Genomic DNA, 18080 nt, shown 5'->3' on the forward strand with positions numbered 1-18080 from the left:
TTTGCTCGTAGATTTTGGCTCAAAATTTTGGAATTTACAAATTATTTCACACAAGTATTTATTCCTTTATCAAATTGGCCTATTATCTCAACTTGAAATTTCAAATATAGAATTTGAAGTTTGGAAAACAAGTATTAGAGGGTTTTCAAGCTTTCGCTCACAAACTTCAATTATATTTTCATGTCCAAACACAATTTCAACTTCCAAATATCCCTTATCAACTTCAACAATACTTTTTTGAACTCATATCCAAACGCCTAAGAAACCATTTTTCTATTATTCTAAAAGACATCAAAATTGTAACACAAAAGAATCCTTGTTAAGATCTCTCTTGTCATGGTAGATCGTAACCAAACACAGAAAGCCTGTGTACTACAACTAGTAGTACTACTACTACTATTATGCCTCAATTCCATGCAAGTCGGAATCGACTATATAAATCACCACTGACCATGTTGTTCCATTTAATACAAAAAAGTAAGAGTATAAAAAAATTGACAATACAACAAAAACATTCAATATTTTCAAGAAACATGACAAGCTCATAGAACAATGAAGCCTCTTATATATTCAAGTAAAGACAGCTTTTGCCTTATGAGAAAAGAATAGAGCATTGATGGATCTAATCTATTATATCTGGAATTCATAAGTAACATGTTCATTCTAAAAATACTTGCTAAACCATATCAGGCACATGCACTGAGTCATAACTAGCACAAGTTCTATTATACAAGTAATATATCATCCTGACCCACAGAAAACCTTGGGATTTTGGTTTGAGAGATCCCTGTGGTAGAGTGTGTAACTTCCATTTCAGTTCAGAGATGATATAATTCAAGAAAAGCATCCTCCCATGAACCCGGATATCACTGCAGCAACTGCAGAATCTATAACCATCCTCGAAGCACTAGAAGAAAAAGCAAAGAAGCTATTCTTCGGTCCAAAATTTGACAAAGGCCGTGACACATGCCTTCAATAATGCCAGGAGTGGATTTGTTTCACGTTCCCTGGATTTTGCTGAAGCACCTTTCCATGTTTCACTGGAGAAATTAGCCAGCAAAAGTAAATTAGCAGGAATTGTGTCGCACGAACGATGAACTTGTTGACACTCATAGCAAGCATGTTTGGCCAAGCTTCCAAAATCTGTTTATTTTGAAAATTGTTTTTTTTTTTTTTTTTTTTTTTTGTAAGAAGTACTTTTGGAAAGTAGCAGTTTGTGTTTGGCTAATCAATTTGAAAAGAATTTTTGCCAATATTAGAACTACTTTGTGTTTGGCCAATGTTCCAAATGTGCTTTCGGGGAAAAAGAACTTTATTAACTTCTGAAAAACATCTTCTACTACTGCTCAAAAACACTTATTTTTTCTCTAAAAGCTTGGCCAAATACCTCAACTTTCCAAAATAAACACTTATGAAAAAAATAAGCAAAATAAGCACTTCTGGCTTCCTTAAAGCTTGGTCAAACAGGGACTAGGAAAGAAATAGATGGGAACAGCATTTAGCCCATCCAAAAGAAGTTACTATGAGTTACTCACAGATGAATTCTGTCTAGTGGAGGATTGCCTCCTTTCTGTTGGATGCTTCCATGTTGAACGCTGGTTTTGCCTTTACCTTCAATCGACTCGTCAACAGCTTGTTTCTTAGAAGTACCATTAATACTACTGCTGTCACCAGTTTCATTAAGCATAGGGCTAGAAACATTAACAGTCTGAAAAAGTTTGAAAAAATTGAATATAGCATGTTAACATCTAAATGGAGAGAAATTGAACATTTACACTAAATAGTCAAAAAGGCAAGCAGGGTCCAGGTGTAGATGAGAGTAACAAGTAAGAACTATTTTGTGTTTATCATTAATTGGACTTTTTTTAGTTACAGCTAAAGATAACTGCAGATTACAAAATATGACAACCTTAATTCCTGAACTTTTATCATTGCAATCATGGCAGAAAAGTAAAAGTCTAATGCTATCTAGGAGGTTAAGCAAAGCTGTAAATTCCATACAAATATCGAATAAGACAGACATTCATTTGATCATGAAAGTAAGCTGAACTAGCTTGCTTCTAGAAACTTTGTTCCATAACTAAAGGGAATTTCTTTATCAAAGTCAAAAAAATGCATAAAAGTTGGAGCGTCTCAACCTTCTAAACATTCTTAAAACCATAAAAGTCAAGGCTGTGATAGCATGAAATATACAGAAAGGAAACCACATCACTTGCCTCAGTCAAAATGCCTAATAAGATATGTCTTCGACAGATTGATCGAAGTGAACTTTGGGAAAAGGTAAAGCTACCCAAACCAACATATACTTGCAAGTTCTCCATCCTACTCACTACCAAGAGAGAACGTAAAGCCAGGAACTCAAACCAACCCCCAGCCGCACCCAAAAGAGCAAAACACAACACTACATGGAAAGCAATAGTTAACCTACCTGAGCACTAAGGAGTTAAATACACTCAACTTTGTCTGAATGGCCCTAACGAAGAACCTCTTCTACACTACATCTCCAAAATCATGCCCTCTCCTTATTTCTTCCATAAGCACTTTAAATTTCCTTTTTTGTATTTAACTTTAATACTAAGCGCTAGATGCCTAAGAAATGTTCACATGGGATAAATTCAAAAACTCTAGATTGTGATTGAAGTAGTTGACTCTATGGGTGTGTTTGGTATGAAGGAAAATGTTTTCCCAGAAAATGCTTTTCCGGAAAACAAGTGGGGTTCTTACTTATTTTCTAGCGTTTGGTAAATAGGCAAAAAAATATAATCTCGAAAGCATTTGTATGTAATCTAGCAAAACACTATGGGGATGGGAGACGCGGGGGGGGGGGGGGGGGGGGACCACTTATGGAAGGTGTTTTCCGTACTTCCATTACTCATTTTCCTCATACAGAACATGTTTTCCAAAGCATTTTGACCAACCAAACATGTGAAAATTGAAAAACATTTTCTGTAAAAAGTTTTCCTCTATACCAAACACACCCTACTTCCCATACATTCGGCATAAAAAGGTTTATTTCCTCTACTATTTCCTGACCCCAGCAAAATAATAGGTACATTAAGAGTTTAAGACAAGCACCAGAGGAAATAAACCTTCAAATTAAAGGACTAATTTTGATAAATAAGAAAGAAAAAGCAGGAACTTGAGACTTGACCTACATGAAAACATTGCTAAAGGTTACTGCTCAAAAAGCTTACCCTATCTAAAGTTGATGAGGCATTAACTGCTATATCAGCAGTAATGGCTTCTCTTTCTTCTGAGGAACTTGAAATTTCCAATGATGCCTCCCCAGCTTTCGCCTCTGCTTTCTCGTTCAACAGTTTACTCGACTTTTCTGTTGTTGGATCAGCTATCATCACATCAACTGGCTCATTTACAAGTTGGGCAGTTTTCTCCGAAGAGGTTATTCTGTCATGTTCATGTTCTGTTTCTTTCGATGTTTTTGCTACACTAGTTGTTTCATTTAATCCTGAATCCATGTCATCTATTTTCTTAGAAATGGGTCGCGGGGGGAAGTCCTCCACCAGTAATTCTGTTGCTTTTGATGCTTCTAGTTCATTCAATCCACCTTCAACATTTAGATTCTCTCCTACCACCGACTCTGTAGAAATTGGTTCTCCATCTGTTTCATCTTTTTTAACTTTAGGACGACTACCATCAACCCCACCGAGAAGACTAGCATTCACACTTTCCGAGATGATCTCAGTAGAATCTACTTGTGCACTGGTATTTTGATGATTGTGAGAGAGCGAGATTTCATTTTCTTTGGTTGTCTCATAATCATCAACCATTTCTTCATCGAGCACCTCATGGTCAACCCCGTTAATCCCAACAGAGTACACAACCTCATCCTCCTTTTTTCGTTCATCAGATTCAGAATCAGTTAAGTATGATTCATCAGATTTTTCAATTCTCTCGGAAACGTCATTTGTGCTAGTCTGTAGTACATTATCTACAGCCTTCACTTCAGCTATATCAAGTTGTCTGTTCACACCAAAATCATCTTCTTCACTTTTATCTATGTAATGGTTGGGTGTAAAAGTTGACATAACATGGGTTTCACCAGATAAAGATGAACTTTGTGGTTCAGTTGATATGGATCCTAGTGGATATTGTTCTGCAAACATGACATTGTTCTGCTCTTCAGGAGATAACTTAGCTGGGCCTAGAACTTTATTTTCCTGAATTACCTCACGAACTATCTCTCGTACTGTGTAGAAAGAGCCACCAACTTCCTTGTGCGTCAGATTAAGTGACGGGAAATTCCCATCGTTTGAATTCTGATATCTGCAACCATTAAAAAGCCAAATGCACATAAGATTTCATTCCGTTGATTTAATGCTGGAAAGTAAAGATTTAGTGGTCCAAAGAAGATTGAAGGGAGCTTAGGATTATGGAAAGGATAATGATTCCCTCTTTGTCGGATATTTTTATCTCATTAGTCACGGGAGACAAGAGTTAAAGGGAGATTTTACTGGGCAGTTTTCTACTTCCCAATCCACCCCCTTGATGTTCTCATCCCTCTTTAATGGAAATAGGTTTAAGAGGTTATTTTACTCTTTATGCCCATTTTTCCTCTCCAGCTCTCTCATTGACCCTGTCATGCAACGTCCTTGGTCCCCCCCCCCCCCCCCCAATTGTTAACATGATTTGAATTGGAGGTTAAACTACATCATTTATTCGCGAGATCTTTAAAACGCTAATTAAATATTTTAAGAAACGAGCACTTATAATAGATAGAGTTAAGTATACTCTCGACTATTCAAGTTTTACTTTCAAAATATGAGCTAAGCTATGCTACCATTGTCAAAAAAAAAAAAAAAAAAAAAGAGCTAAGCTAATACCCATTATTTGATAGTTTCAAAATCTAATCATTTTCACCTTAAAGAACAAAGGACCACATAAAATGAGAGAGTATTGCATTGCAACACTGCTGCAGAACTTTTTAAGTTTGATCCCTTATGCAAGAGAAATGAGTTGATGATGCCAAGTGATATTTTAGACCTATTGTGGAGCTGCATAGTAACTAGAACTGTGAGAGGAAGAAAATGATTCTAAAAGCTGCTACCGAAAAGGATTTTTTTACATGCTAAGATGTGGACAAGTTGTAAGGTTAGAAATAAAAGAGCTTTGATGAAAAGAGGTAATTATTTTTTTGATAAGTGAAAATGGTCATTATTCTTCCAAATGACTAGTATCTTGCTGTCTTCCTATAAATTTTAGGCACATTTAGGATTTATACATCTATAGAAGAATGGATTTCATTGTAGAAAGCAACATATTTTTGCAGCTTAATTTTCAGCTTGTTATACATCTTGTAAACCAGGGAATTCCCTTATTGTCCAATGAAACCTCTTTTACTTGCAAAAAAAACAGAATGACAGAACACATGCTGCATTTTAACTTAGAGGCCTGCTTACTTTCTCATCCACATGTACCTAACATTGCAATACTTAAATCATTATGTGAAATCAGCATGCGAAGACCAGATTGCTTAACCAGGTAATTGAGTAATGTTCAACATTCACCTTTGCTTCCAAAAGTTTAATCATCTCTATGAGACATCATATGAAGAGAACATTAACATATAGCAGCAACCTTAATTCACAAATCAAATATTTATATAATACCCTTAAGAAATATCATTTCAAGAACCTCTCTTACAATTTAGCAAAATTCACACACAGATATAGGTGATTTGTTAGCTAGAGTGAAGCGTCTAAAGAATTTAAACGAAGAATAGGTTCACTACTACTAGAACTGATGATATATAGCAACCCAAGTGATGTTCTAAACCCTAAACAGATCAGTCCAACTCAACCAGGCTTGAGAGAAATCATCAGAATAGCTTAGTTTAAAGAAGAAATGAAAAAGTCACTTACTTTTTTATAAAAGTTTCAACCATAGTCTTCCTCTCCTCTTTCGAACGCCTAATTCTAGTCTTCCGGCCACTAGAGTCATTGTAAGTAGCAAGGGCAAATGTTTGCCCGACCCAACCACCCTTAATTGTGTGCATTTTTTTAACTTTCAGCTACTCATGTAAAGCTGAAATATTGAACAACAGAAAAATGTTTAGCTTCAACATCAAATAATGAAATTCCAAAGCTGAACTATCAAACGAAAGAAATGGAAAGAAACGAAGAAAAATCGACTCCACCATATTACATACAGACACTATATACATGAATTTTCTCATTTGTCTAGATGTACACCTGTCGAACGAGTTGATAGGGGTATGGTTATTCTTCAACATCAAGTGGTAATGAAAAAAAAAAAAAAAAAAAAAAAACACTTTCAATCCTAGGTGAATTAACAAATGAGGAGCAATATATTCCACCACAATGCAACATAAATAACTATATTACAGGAAATTTTCATTAGCGTTGATGCAATCCGAACGGGTTGCCAAGGGTATGGTTACTTTCTTGCAGATCCTTCAAAAATATACTTTAAAAAAAAAAAAAGTTGCTAAATTTTGGAAAAATGCATACTTGAATCTATGTAACATAGCATAGAGATAGTCGAAACCTAAAAAACCTTGAGAAAAATTAGTTAGCGCCAAATATATATATAAAGGACAAAAAAAATCAAAACTTTTGTTCCATCTGTAAATCCAGGTGTTTCCCTTCATTTCCAACAATAGATAATTACAAGAATAGTGCCAATGGAAACACCCAAAGTCAATAATTCTTTCATTAAAGTGAGAAAAAAAAAACTACCAAGATTATCATAAATCATTAAGATGCTAAAACCCCACCAAGAAATCTTTCTATTTTTTCCTACTCCTTTGTCTTTTTAGCTCTAACACTCAGTAAACTAAACAAAATGAGCAAAAACCAAGAAAGACTAAAACCCCATTTCCACATTCAGATTTTCCAAAATTGCATAAAGCTATAAAAAAATAAAAAAAATAAAAACAATAGCTAAGCAAAATTAAGTTGTATCAGCCCCAAAGAAAAAAAAAAGTGGAGATAAATTATTGTAGAATAAACTATACCTGGGTTTAATTTCCAGGAAGAAGTGAAGTGAAATGAGGTAGTGGGAGAGAAACAAGAGTGACAAAACCCTACACTGTGAGTGAGGAGTGAGAGACTGCTCTGAGTTTTTCATTTTTTCTATTGGTCCAGACAGACACAGGGCGGGCTCGTTATTATTATTTTATTTGAATTTTTTTATTGAGCTTTTGAAACATGAGGGTGAAAAAATTTACTATTACTAAACAAAAGCCACGAGTCAATTGATTTTGCATCTATTAAAATTTTAATTTTAGTTTTATGTTTTCTATAAAATTATATTTATACATGAGAGATATAAAAATACTAACACATGTAATCTTTGCAACGTTATTTTTTCATTTAAATTGTAAAAGCCTATGTTCATCTATTTTAGTGTGTGTTATGTTCGTGAAATGATCATAGAAAGCTTATGTTGAATGGGAACTTTTATATGATCATAGAAAGTTTATATCCAGAAAAAAGAAGAAGCTCTCATTATAACGTGGGTCCTCGTAATACTCTTTGGTAGTTCACAATTAAATGTTGACAAGTGTACCGGAGAACAACCTATGCTTTCAAGTAATTTGATAACTTGGAATTACAAAGAATTAGCCAGCTCTCTTGCCACAAAAGATTGTTGCTATATTTTTGTTGTCTTATTGTAGGTATGCTAGTCGTGACACTTGGTTATAAAAACAAAAGATTTTTATCCAATCATAACGTAAAACAATTTACACTGTCCCAAGATACATTCAACTCCTTTGTAAGTTGCAAAGTATAGGGTATATACTTGCAATTCCCACTAGTGAACAACCCAAGTATTGAATAACTCAATTGGGATTGGAACCCAGTGTCATATGGTTCAAGATAGTTTCATTGATCGTTTGGTCACATCATCATGTGTATATTTTTTCTGAAATTATATATCACAAGGTTTTGAACTTTAAGGTAAATTACGCTCATCGTTCTCTTTGAAAAAAATGAAAACTTTTATATATATATATATATACAAGAAAAATCTGTGATACTATTAGAAGTCATGTTTATATAAATACAAGCTACCCCTAATATCCAGGAACCTGTATCCCAACTCATTGAGGCTGAGTCTTGAGGCTTCTACCCTTCCATTTTGCGCAAAAAGAATGAGAGAAATGCCAGTCCTTTTAAGAAATTGTGAAAAGCGAAATTCTTCCCGAGCACAGTAAAACGAATTTGCATTTGCTTTATCGTATCAAAATGTATATACATTGTCGAAAGAATACAATTTCAGCAGAGGCTCTGCTCATTTCAAATATTGCAGTAATGGAGTCTCCACTAGAGATTGTGCCTCTTAGAATCAGAGAATAGTAACGAGCCGCATATGATGTCCATTATAAAAGCTTTCAAAAATGCTCGCTCTTGCCAAGCCTAATTCACTCTCCCTCCATATGAATATATGTAGTTAGGTCAGTCTGGTATGTCAGTTTCCGTGTGTTGATGCAGTTAGAAAGAATTAAACCACTCCTTTGTTTGGCATCGTTCTCTTTCATCCACAAGCCCAGAGCAAAAATGAGCTTGGTTGTCGTGTTGGAAGCCAAGTGGTTCACAAATGGTGTCAAAAAACTCTTCTAGCCAAGACGTGTTATCCTCCAAGTGTCTTTTGTTTATATCCATGTTTCATTCTATCGAGTAGTTTCTCTCTTGTCTTTCTCTTCTTGTCCATTTTTTGCCTGTATCTCTCTTCTCTCTCCCTTTCATATATCCCCTGCCAATATACCTCTCCCGTTAATGGCCACAACCACGTTTCATATGGAAGGTAATTGTCATCAGCAGCTTCTGCCAAGTCTTCATCCATACTCTTCAATAATGTCATGTTGAAGTACTTTGCCCACATATATCCTTTTCGCTGCTCAATTGAGTGCTGCTCTTCCAGTACACCTGAGTGAGGATTAATATAAACCATCTGCCGTGCAGTGTGATAGGCCCAGACATTTACCAACAGTTCCAATACCCGACAGTAACAATGCTGCTTCTGGTGGTCGGAAACAATCAAACATAAGAACTTCTCCTTCTAGCCTGCTTTACTTTATACCAAATGGAAACTAGTACTAATGCAATTTATATCTACAGGCTTACCTCCAATGTTGATATTGCTAGTATACAACGTGTCCTATTGCTTGAATTCACGTGCAAACCATCCAGAGCATCGACAAACATCCTGTAATTCAAACCATTTTAGTTCAAATAAACAATTCATATTTCGAACTTGAATATCCAAATTTATGCAAGTAATACGACGTCACAAGATAAGTATGTTTGTGCCTAGATTACCTGGAAAACATAACAAACTCCAGAAAAGAAGAGGTTGGCATAACCCAGCTATGTAGTGCTGACCATCTCCCACCATCTTCAGGCATGGGTGGGAGAGCTTCTATATGTGACGGTAAGCCATACATTCTACGAAATGTGTCTTGGAAAGCATTTCTGAAAGAATGAGAGTTAGCTGAGACAATTATGAAAGGACAATCTCCATTAAAAGCAAAAATACACCCGCCCTCTGCACATAAGGTGAAGGTATTTATTAAGTGGAGTAGGGTGTAAAATTTCCAGTTTCCTGTTTAACTCTCTTCTTTTAACATTGTACATTATAGGACATGAATTTCTGAAATCTCCATTTCCAGCTTCTTGGACTTCAGAACATGAAATAGTCGAAATAGAATCAACTTGAATTTGGGATTTATTATTGTATTCTATACTAGATAAACCTAAACAAATGGATAATTCATCCAAATTTCTGTAACAGAGATCTAAACTGTTGAAATACAAGAAACCTATCCACCAAGATGGAAAGGAAAAAATGCTGGCAGGAATGAATAATGTTGAAATAAATCGGTCTGTCCAATTCCCACTGTACACGATTTAATATTTACCTGCAGTTGCCTCCATTCAATATATCGCACATTGACCAGAAGGTAAGGGCATCATTGCTTCCTGTAAACCCACCATCCACATCCAAATGTGCCCAATAGTATATCACATCACCTTTATCCTTTGCCTGTATTGTTTCTTCTAGGGCCAGCTCGGCTTTTTTAGATAAGGAAACCTGATACATTAGTACAGAATCCTATATGAAACTTGTTAACAAGAAAAGAGTACATAGAGATTATATGTGAATATGACAATGTCAAGCTTAACAATTACAAGAAGAACAATTACACACGTCAAGATTCATCAAGAATTAGTAACATACTTTTCTCCCAGTAGATCGCCATGACTGGAACCCAATCCAGGGTCGCTTATGAATATTATCTAAATGGTATGCAATTGAAAACATGCCACCCATCTCACAGAGGATATTCCGGTAGTAGGTCTCATTCAAGAGGGTAAGCCGGCCAACTGCATCAACGTCATCTGACCTCAATCTCCGTGCTTTAGTTGACTATAAGGGAACATTCCATAGTTAGAACCAAAGAAACGAGAGATGTAACATAATGAAGAAATTTAAAATGTAAGGGAATGCACTAATCTGTATTAGCAAATCTGTCTAACATATAGCATCGTATTCTTTAAAAACTCCATTTCTGTACCAAGATATACCAAAAAACGAGAGGAAACCATATGAAACTGGAACACATAGAATAGGCCACAGGAACTCACAAGGCTCAACCCACGGTACAAAGAACCATGATGCAGAAATGGCCAAGCTCCAGTTCCATCATAAACCTCATAAATGCATACTGGTTGCCCAGTTCTTTCCAGCTCTCCTTCATCCCTCTCATTAGTTTCAAACCGAAGCTTTTCAGCTTTTCGAGCATTACGATATATTTCATCCCACCCACCAATGTCTTTTTCCATTCTTTCATCAATCTACATATAGAAAAAATGTGCTCAACAGATCTTGCATCAAAGGCAAATCAAGAAAAATAGAAACATGGACAAGTAAAGATCTATTTTTTTTTTCCTTTTTCCTTCTTGTTCTTTTTTTCTTTTGGTTATAGGACTGTGGATGGACAGGAAAAAAGACTGCTAGTCAGTAAAAATTATTCACATACCTCCTCCATCTCCAGTCTATTTACTTCCTCAGATCGCTCCATTTCATTCAAGATGTCCCAATCCCACTCGCTTGGAAAGTCTTCCTTTAAAGCCTCCGGATCATCTCTTGATACATTCATCAAAGGAGCAAAATCTGTCATGTCTACTTCAAGGTCATAAACAACACTGGAATTTATTGGATCCACATCCTTCATTTGAGGATCTTCTATGTCATTACTATTCTCTACATCCTTTTGGAAATAACCCCACTCCCACGAGCCCTGCTTAAGCTGAGAGGTGTCTCCTGGAAGTATGACATCAGATGGGAAAGCTATGACATTCTCCAGCAGCTTTGCATACCCTGTAATGCATTCCACTGCAAGCATGTTCCTGGAGAGCAGCCTCCCAGAAGATGCAATAGTGTGAGCAAATCTAGTGAGTTTTCCATTAGATATAAGTTGTGAGAAATCTTGCACCAGTTCATCTGAATTGTGTTGAGAGAAGATGATTCCATGTACTTTATCAACAACCTGGATACAGAAAGTTCTTCAGGGAAAGACAAAATAAGAAGCAAAGTATTCTACTATTCAGCTTTAAAAAGTTGCCAACAACACTTAATCGACTTACATATTTCTTAATGACAGGGTAGTCTGGTGCAACAATTGGTATTCCAAATGACATAGCTCGTATCAGAATAGGAGGAAATTCTTGCTCATGTTGCGGGGAAGAGTAGAGGACAATGTCAGCAATCAGTGTAATACCGTTAACATCACCCTTCATATCATGGTGTGAAAGAGATCCCTCACGAAGTTCTAGACGAGTAGCAATATCCTACAAATTTTGAAACAGTATAATTTCTTTATTGCATATATAATAGTAAGTAAAGTGCACATTACTGCTACTGCAAAAATGTTGAGACGCATTATTCAATATCACCTGAACTTTCATCTCAACCTAACAAATAACACGGTAAAGCACTAGCAAGGAATGAAGACAACAAAAAATGGAAAATACATATTGGATGACAAAAGAGTGAAAAGTTTCACGGAGGCAACTAAAATAGCAAAGCCCTTTAAAGTGTAAATCAAGAGAAAAAGATTTAGAACTTCCTCGGCTAAATGAGTTTCAGTTGTTATGCATAAATATACCTAAGAAGATTTATCCATTTTACAGTTCAAACAGCAAAAAACTTCTTTTAAGATTGAGATGTAACACTATTGAAGCAGAGGAAGGTGATGGTAAGCCATCAATTACAAGGACATAATAAGGAGTGAAACAGGATGCAGAAATTAAGAATTATCTTAATTACTAAAACAGCATTTAGGAGTCCTACCTGCAACGCCTCATTATACCCATCACTGGAATTTCCTGACATGAAAACGAACTTCAGTCTCTCTTCAACATCGCTCCTTCCAGCAAATTTGAGTAGCAAAGGTTCTATATCATGAGTGGACAAAGCATAATCCCAAGACAGCTCATTGTACAGAACGGAACTTCCAAAAACCAAAACCAAGAGATCATTTTTCTCAAAACCATATTTCTCCCTTAACTGAGATTTTGAATGTCTCCTACTATAACTGTCAGCAGCCCAATTGTCTTTTGGTGATCCGGGGATCACAAAGAAGTTTCCAGTGTCCAGCCCACTATATAACATCTATAACAGGAGAAATGCAAGGGTTGAGTATATGAAAAGCTTGATGAGCACTTTGAATAAATGCTAAGAATTCTGGGGAAAAAAAGGAATTCAGAACGAAAAACAGAGAAGAATATTGTTATATACCGGCAAAGAGTAATCCGGAAATACAATAACATCAGCCCTATGGAAAGCATCTCTCCAATGAGAAATAAGATGTTCCCATCCCGTGTTTTCATAAAGATGAAGGCGACTTGCTAGAGTATCTTGTTGGATTATCCATATTAGGGGGACAGAGCAAAAAGGCTCCTGCATAAGGCTGCATAAATATAGAACTCACAAACCATAATATCTCAAATAAAATATAGAGAATGCATAAGTTCAAGATCTAGATTCATCTTTGTCACATGGTCTCCCTGTATTGCCTAGACATACCCATGTTGAGAAGGACTGACATTGATATGGAACTTTGTATGCATCATTTAGACTATATCAAGAATGTAGCAAGAAAAACAGAAAATACTAGTGTTGACATCACCTGATAATAATATAAAGCCCATTTGACATTAGGATTGATTTATTATAACATCTTACAGAAGTGCTTTTCATTCAAATGTTTTTGTGACAATAGGTTTAAGCATCTTCATATGTTGTACAAGTCAACATATGCACTATAATGCTTAAAACTCTCGCAAGAGAAATTCAGAATATAGGACAAGGATGCTTTAAAGAACAACTCATTGCCCGTACATTTCGCATTAAAATAGCTTATATTTTCATAACAGAAGACCAAACACACGTTTTAGTTTGTTATAGGTAGATAATGCTCACATGATATTCATTCTGAATCTTTTAGAATAATGAAAAGTAAGCTTCATCTAACAGGCTAGCCATACCTTGATATAGCATTTTTAACTTCAAGTGAATCAGCAATAACACCGTCAAAGCTGCATGAATGAAAAAGTAGAAACTAATATATACCAAGCTAATTGAGAGTAGCGATAGCAAAGTTACAGAAATGAACTGTCATGAGGATACAAGATGGCAGAGCATGCTTACATTGACCAATCAATGAGATCATATCTTTCAGCAGTTAAAATTGATACTTGCCCTCCTATTTCTTCCCATATAGATCTTGCATTGCCATCCTCCACAGCATATATCTGCAAAGAATAGCTTTAGGTAGGATAAAAGGTTGCACATACCCATTATATACCGCTATCAAACAAGGTACAGTTCTTCTGTCACAACTTAGACATGGTACCATATTTCGCACTCATCATAGTCTAGTCCCGAGTTTTCAGATAGAGAACCAATGACTTATAGAAAAATTAAAATGTCCATAATCAGATGTGTGATGCAATTATCATTTAGAGGATATGGATGGGAAAAAAGAAAAGGAATCATGACAAATAAGAATAATCATGAACTTAAATAAGAAACTACAGAGCAAACAGGAAGAAGTTCTTCCTTTAAACATGTCAAATAGAACCATCAACTTTTGGGCCATCTTTGACACCCCTAGTTCTTCCGAAGAACATATGACATTATGGTTCGGTTTAAAACCTAATTCCACAATCTGCCAGATCAGTCCCCTCCCAGCATCAAGAGAAGAACCCGCTTCTGTTTCCCAGAATCTAAAGTGTATTAATCTCAATGGGCTATGGTGACCCAGCTCTCAACACCAATTACCTCTTTACAACCGAATTTCACTCAATCTCAAATAAACAGTTTGTCAGAGAAGAATCACAAATAGAAATTTCAGGCAAAAATAATCTCTACAGCCGAAATACCATCTTTATAGCAGAAATACCATCTGAAATTTAGAATAGTTGCTGAACAGATGCTTAAAGTTTTATGTCTTAGACAGTACATACATAGGATACAGCAATCAGATTTTATAGCTTGAAGTTTCCAAAAATTACCTTAATCATATAGCCTAGTCCCCGTAAGTTCTTCACCACAGTAGACAGCATCAATGACAGTGGGTCCTTCCTCATGTTTCCTAAGACCTTACACAGTCAAATTGAAGCACAGTTAAATTCGTGAAAGCTAAAGAGACCAACGCAACGTGCACTTTGATATAAAAAGCGATAGGGAAGATATAATATATTATGAAGACAACGAAATTACAAATGGTGACTTGACACTCGAAACCAGTCTTTTCTTTATGCATTTTAAAATTAGAAACCGGAATAATCCATGTAAAATAAAATCACTAACATCTGCTAAGACTGAATAACCGCAGAAACCAGGTAAAGATCACAGGTCATGAATAATGAAAAAAAGGGGATTATATATTCTTAAACATGTCAAATATGTTTTGCTCATATTTTATTTTCACTCATTCAGCAAATAAAATGTTACGGCATATCCTCCAAATTCAAACAAACACTAAATTATAGTTTCAGGCTTGTAAATAGTATTATCCTGCCACTATCACAATTCATATGATGATATGAAATTCTTAAGTTTGAATCAGCTGTCATCATCTCCCGAGCTCTAAAGCTCTAGTATAAACTGCACTTACATGCATCTAGATCTTAAAGGTTCAACCCAAAGAAAAGAGAAAAGAATCGACAAGTGATGCTAGTTGGCAACTAAATCATTGAGTTGATGTGCATGACACCTCTTTTGTTTGGTTTCCATCCATTACATTTTTGCGGCTGGAGGTTACAAGTCAGAGGAAGAACGCCAAATGCATTTTTGTAAGTGAAACATGAATGTTTTACCAAAATAAGCATTTGGCATTCACATGCATGAAACAAACTGATCTGTAAAATATATTAATAATTGAAAGTTTAACCCAGATGATCCAATTGCTCTCATATCGACGTGAAAAAACATATCTACAAAATATCAGGTTGATATAAATCTGTTCAAGGTCCATCATCCAGTTACTCTCTTTTGGAAATACAATCAGCAGCGGAAATTCTTTCTGAGTAATAAAAATGTTGCATCAACGAACAGAACTCGTATCCTAACCAACCATTGAACATGATCATGTAAGTATCAACTTCTGCATTGTCTTCCTAAATAGTAACTTAGAATTTCACCAAAAACTTGCTCTCTCATTAATTTGAACTTGTTTTCTTCCACATGTTTATGGCTATTGTTATAACAGCTTCCTAAGTTCTTCTATTGCGATTGTATATTACTATAATAACCTCACATTTTCAATTCGCATACTTAAAAATGAACACAGGCATATAGAGTTATTCTATGGCAATTTATATTACTAACAATCTCACATTTGCAATTCACATACCTAAACAGGAACAAAGGCATATAAAGTTCTTCCATGGCGATTTATATTACTAATAATCATACATTTGCAATTCGCATACTTAAACAGGAACACAGGAACACAGGCATATAGAGTTCTTCTATGGCGATTGTATATTACTAATAACCTCACATTATACTTAAACATGAACGGAGGTATATACAGTTCATACATTTGCGATTCGAATACTTAAACATGAACACAGCTATATATATTCTCACATTTGCAATTCGAATACTTAAACATGAACAGAGCTATATAGAGTTATCATATTTGCAATTCGAATACTTAAACATAAACAAAGGTATATAGAGCTCTCACATTTGCAATTCGAATACTTAAACATGCACACAAGTATATAGAGCTCTCACATTTTGCAATTCGAATACTTAAACATGAAGAGATGTATATAGAGTTATCACATTAGCAATTCAAATACTTAAACATGAACACAGGTATATAGAGTTATCACATTTGTGATTCGAATACTGAAACATGAACACAGGTAATATAGAGTTCTCACATTTGCAATTCGAATACTGAAACATGAACACAGGTACATAGAGTTCTCACATTTGCAAATCGCATACTTAAACATGAACACAGGTATATAGAGTTCTTATTAACTCAATCAATAAACTGAATATTCTATTAAATCAACTTTTTAGACTTCTCCTACAACTAAACAACTAATTATTCTAGAAAACTGTAGCAGTAACAGATGAAACATCAAACACTTGTATGGCGATTGTATTACTAATAAGCTCACATTTGCAATTTGCTTACTTAAACATGAACAAATGCATATAGAATTCTTAACAAGTGCAATTCGAGGAGGCCGAACACCAATTCTAGGCTAAAGGTATTAGACTCTTAAACTAATAAGAAATTGAATGTTCTACTAAATCAACTACTATTAAACTTCTCCTACAACTAAACAACTAATTATTCTAGAAAACTGTAGCAGTAACAAATGCAACACCCAACACTTCTCTGGCGGTTGTATATTACTAATAATCTCACATTTTGCTATTCGAATACATAAAAAATGAGCAAATGCATATAGAGTTCTTCTATGGTGATCAAATATTACTAATAATCTCACATTTGCAATACGCATACTTAAAACATGAACACAGGTATATATAGTTCTTATTACTAATAATAATATCAAATTTGCAATTCGAATACTTAAACAAGAACAAATGCATATAGAATTCTTACTATCGCGATTCGAGGAGGACGAACGCCAATTCTAGGCTGATTTCTAAGCAAGTCTAAACCATTACCAAGCTGAAACCTCTTAGGTATCACAAACTCTAACGAACTACCTAACTTCAAATCATCTCTAACTGACCACTTCGAACGTGCTCTTTCATCGCCTTGTCTAAACACAGACATTATTGAACTCTGTAACACCATTGACGCTAACGCAAACACGAATATAACCAGAAATATACACAAATATAAACACGATCTCCGTTGTAAACACAAGAAATTCAGTTTCCTTTTGTTTTTATGATGAGATCGCGCCGCCGCCGAATTAGCCGCCGCCGCCGCCGCCGGCGGAGCTTTCCAGTGGCGATCCGGCGAGGATGACGTCAGCGCCGGCGAAGGTGTCGGTTGTTGTTTATTTGAATTGCGTTTGAAACGGAAACGGTCACGGATCGAATGGAATCCAACATTGTTAATGGAATTATTGTCATTTTGTTTATCGTTGTTTTCGTCACCGGAATTACTGGCTGAGCTACGGCCCATTGTCATTGGTTTCTAATAGGCGAAATTTGTGGTTTTGGCATTGAAATGGGGTGTGTAGTGTGTGATTTGAATCGCAAGTGTGAAATGTGTCTGTTAGCTTCTTTCTTCACTCGTTTTTCTGATGAGTCTGACTGTTGATTGTTCAGTATTGAAACTACTTTTGGTCCTTTCAGTTAGTTGTAGATTCTAATTTTAGTCTTCGTAAAATTCGAATATGCATAATGAGCTCTTCATTAGTTTAAATGTGGCACTTTTGATCTTTTTGCAGTTTTGCTTATGATTATATACAAATTTTCATAATTATTAACCGTTTCACCATTTGATTATTCATGTGTTATGCTATATTTTCCTATTACTTCGTATTTGAAGGTGATATGCTTCTAAAAATACAAGGCTTAAT

The 18080-nt window shown here is 35.4% G+C and overlaps 2 protein-coding genes across 3 annotated transcripts; both read right to left on the bottom strand.

The window, feature by feature from the left end:
- Window positions 1-545: 545 nt before the first annotated feature.
- On the bottom strand, window positions 546-7161 carry LOC132059125 (uncharacterized). The gene is made up of 5 exons (XM_059451631.1): window positions 6995-7161; window positions 5880-6042; window positions 3195-4284; window positions 1536-1708; window positions 546-1040 (listed from the first exon to the last, which is right to left on the bottom strand). Exons 2-5 carry the CDS (start codon window positions 6011-6013, stop codon window positions 929-931), a joined length of 1509 nt encoding a protein of 502 aa, XP_059307614.1. The 5' UTR covers window positions 6014-6042; window positions 6995-7161; the 3' UTR covers window positions 546-928.
- Window positions 7162-8187: 1026 nt separating this feature from the next.
- LOC132059124 (uncharacterized) lies at window positions 8188-17705 on the bottom strand. Of its 2 annotated transcripts, XM_059451628.1 has the most exons (14): window positions 17147-17705; window positions 14562-14648; window positions 13696-13799; window positions 13533-13583; window positions 12784-12955; window positions 12337-12657; window positions 11631-11834; window positions 11024-11533; window positions 10629-10838; window positions 10222-10410; window positions 9902-10074; window positions 9303-9455; window positions 9108-9189; window positions 8188-9003 (listed from the first exon to the last, which is right to left on the bottom strand). In XM_059451628.1, the coding sequence occupies exons 1-14, from the start codon at window positions 17684-17686 to the stop codon at window positions 8614-8616; spliced, it is 3186 nt and encodes a 1061-aa protein (XP_059307611.1). In that variant the 5' UTR covers window positions 17687-17705; the 3' UTR covers window positions 8188-8613. The 2 variants fall into 2 exon arrangements, with proteins under 2 accessions (XP_059307611.1, XP_059307613.1); XM_059451630.1 differs by lacking the exons at window positions 8188-9003; window positions 9108-9189 and having other exon boundaries at window positions 9341-9528.
- Between the last annotated feature and the right edge of the window lie 375 nt (window positions 17706-18080).

Source organism: Lycium ferocissimum, chromosome 6, assembly GCF_029784015.1.
Source record: "Lycium ferocissimum isolate CSIRO_LF1 chromosome 6, AGI_CSIRO_Lferr_CH_V1, whole genome shotgun sequence".
Classification (NCBI taxonomy): domain Eukaryota; kingdom Viridiplantae; phylum Streptophyta; class Magnoliopsida; order Solanales; family Solanaceae; genus Lycium; species Lycium ferocissimum.

Bases quoted from the DNA above. Each gene is read 5' to 3' on its own strand.
- LOC132059125 (XM_059451631.1), bottom strand. From the start codon at position 6,013: ATGCACACAATTAAGGGTGGTTGGGTCGGGCAAACATTTGCCCTTGCT. The intron at 1,709-3,194 runs GTAAGCTTTTTG...AAACTTTTTCAG, and splicing joins CCTCATCAACTTTAGATAGG to ACTGTTAATGTTTCTAGCCC. The intron at 1,041-1,535 runs GTGAGTAACTCA...TAATTTCTCCAG, and splicing joins CCACTAGACAGAATTCATCT to TGAAACATGGAAAGGTGCTT.
- LOC132059124 (XM_059451628.1), bottom strand. From the start codon at position 17,686: ATGACAATGGGCCGTAGCTCAGCCAGTAATTCCGGTGACGAAAACAAC. The intron at 12,658-12,783 runs GTATATAACAAT...CTCCTGTTATAG, and splicing joins TTCCGGATTACTCTTTGCCG to ATGTTATATAGTGGGCTGGA. The intron at 11,534-11,630 runs GTAAGTCGATTA...TTCTGTATCCAG, and splicing joins ACCCTGTCATTAAGAAATAT to GTTGTTGATAAAGTACATGG.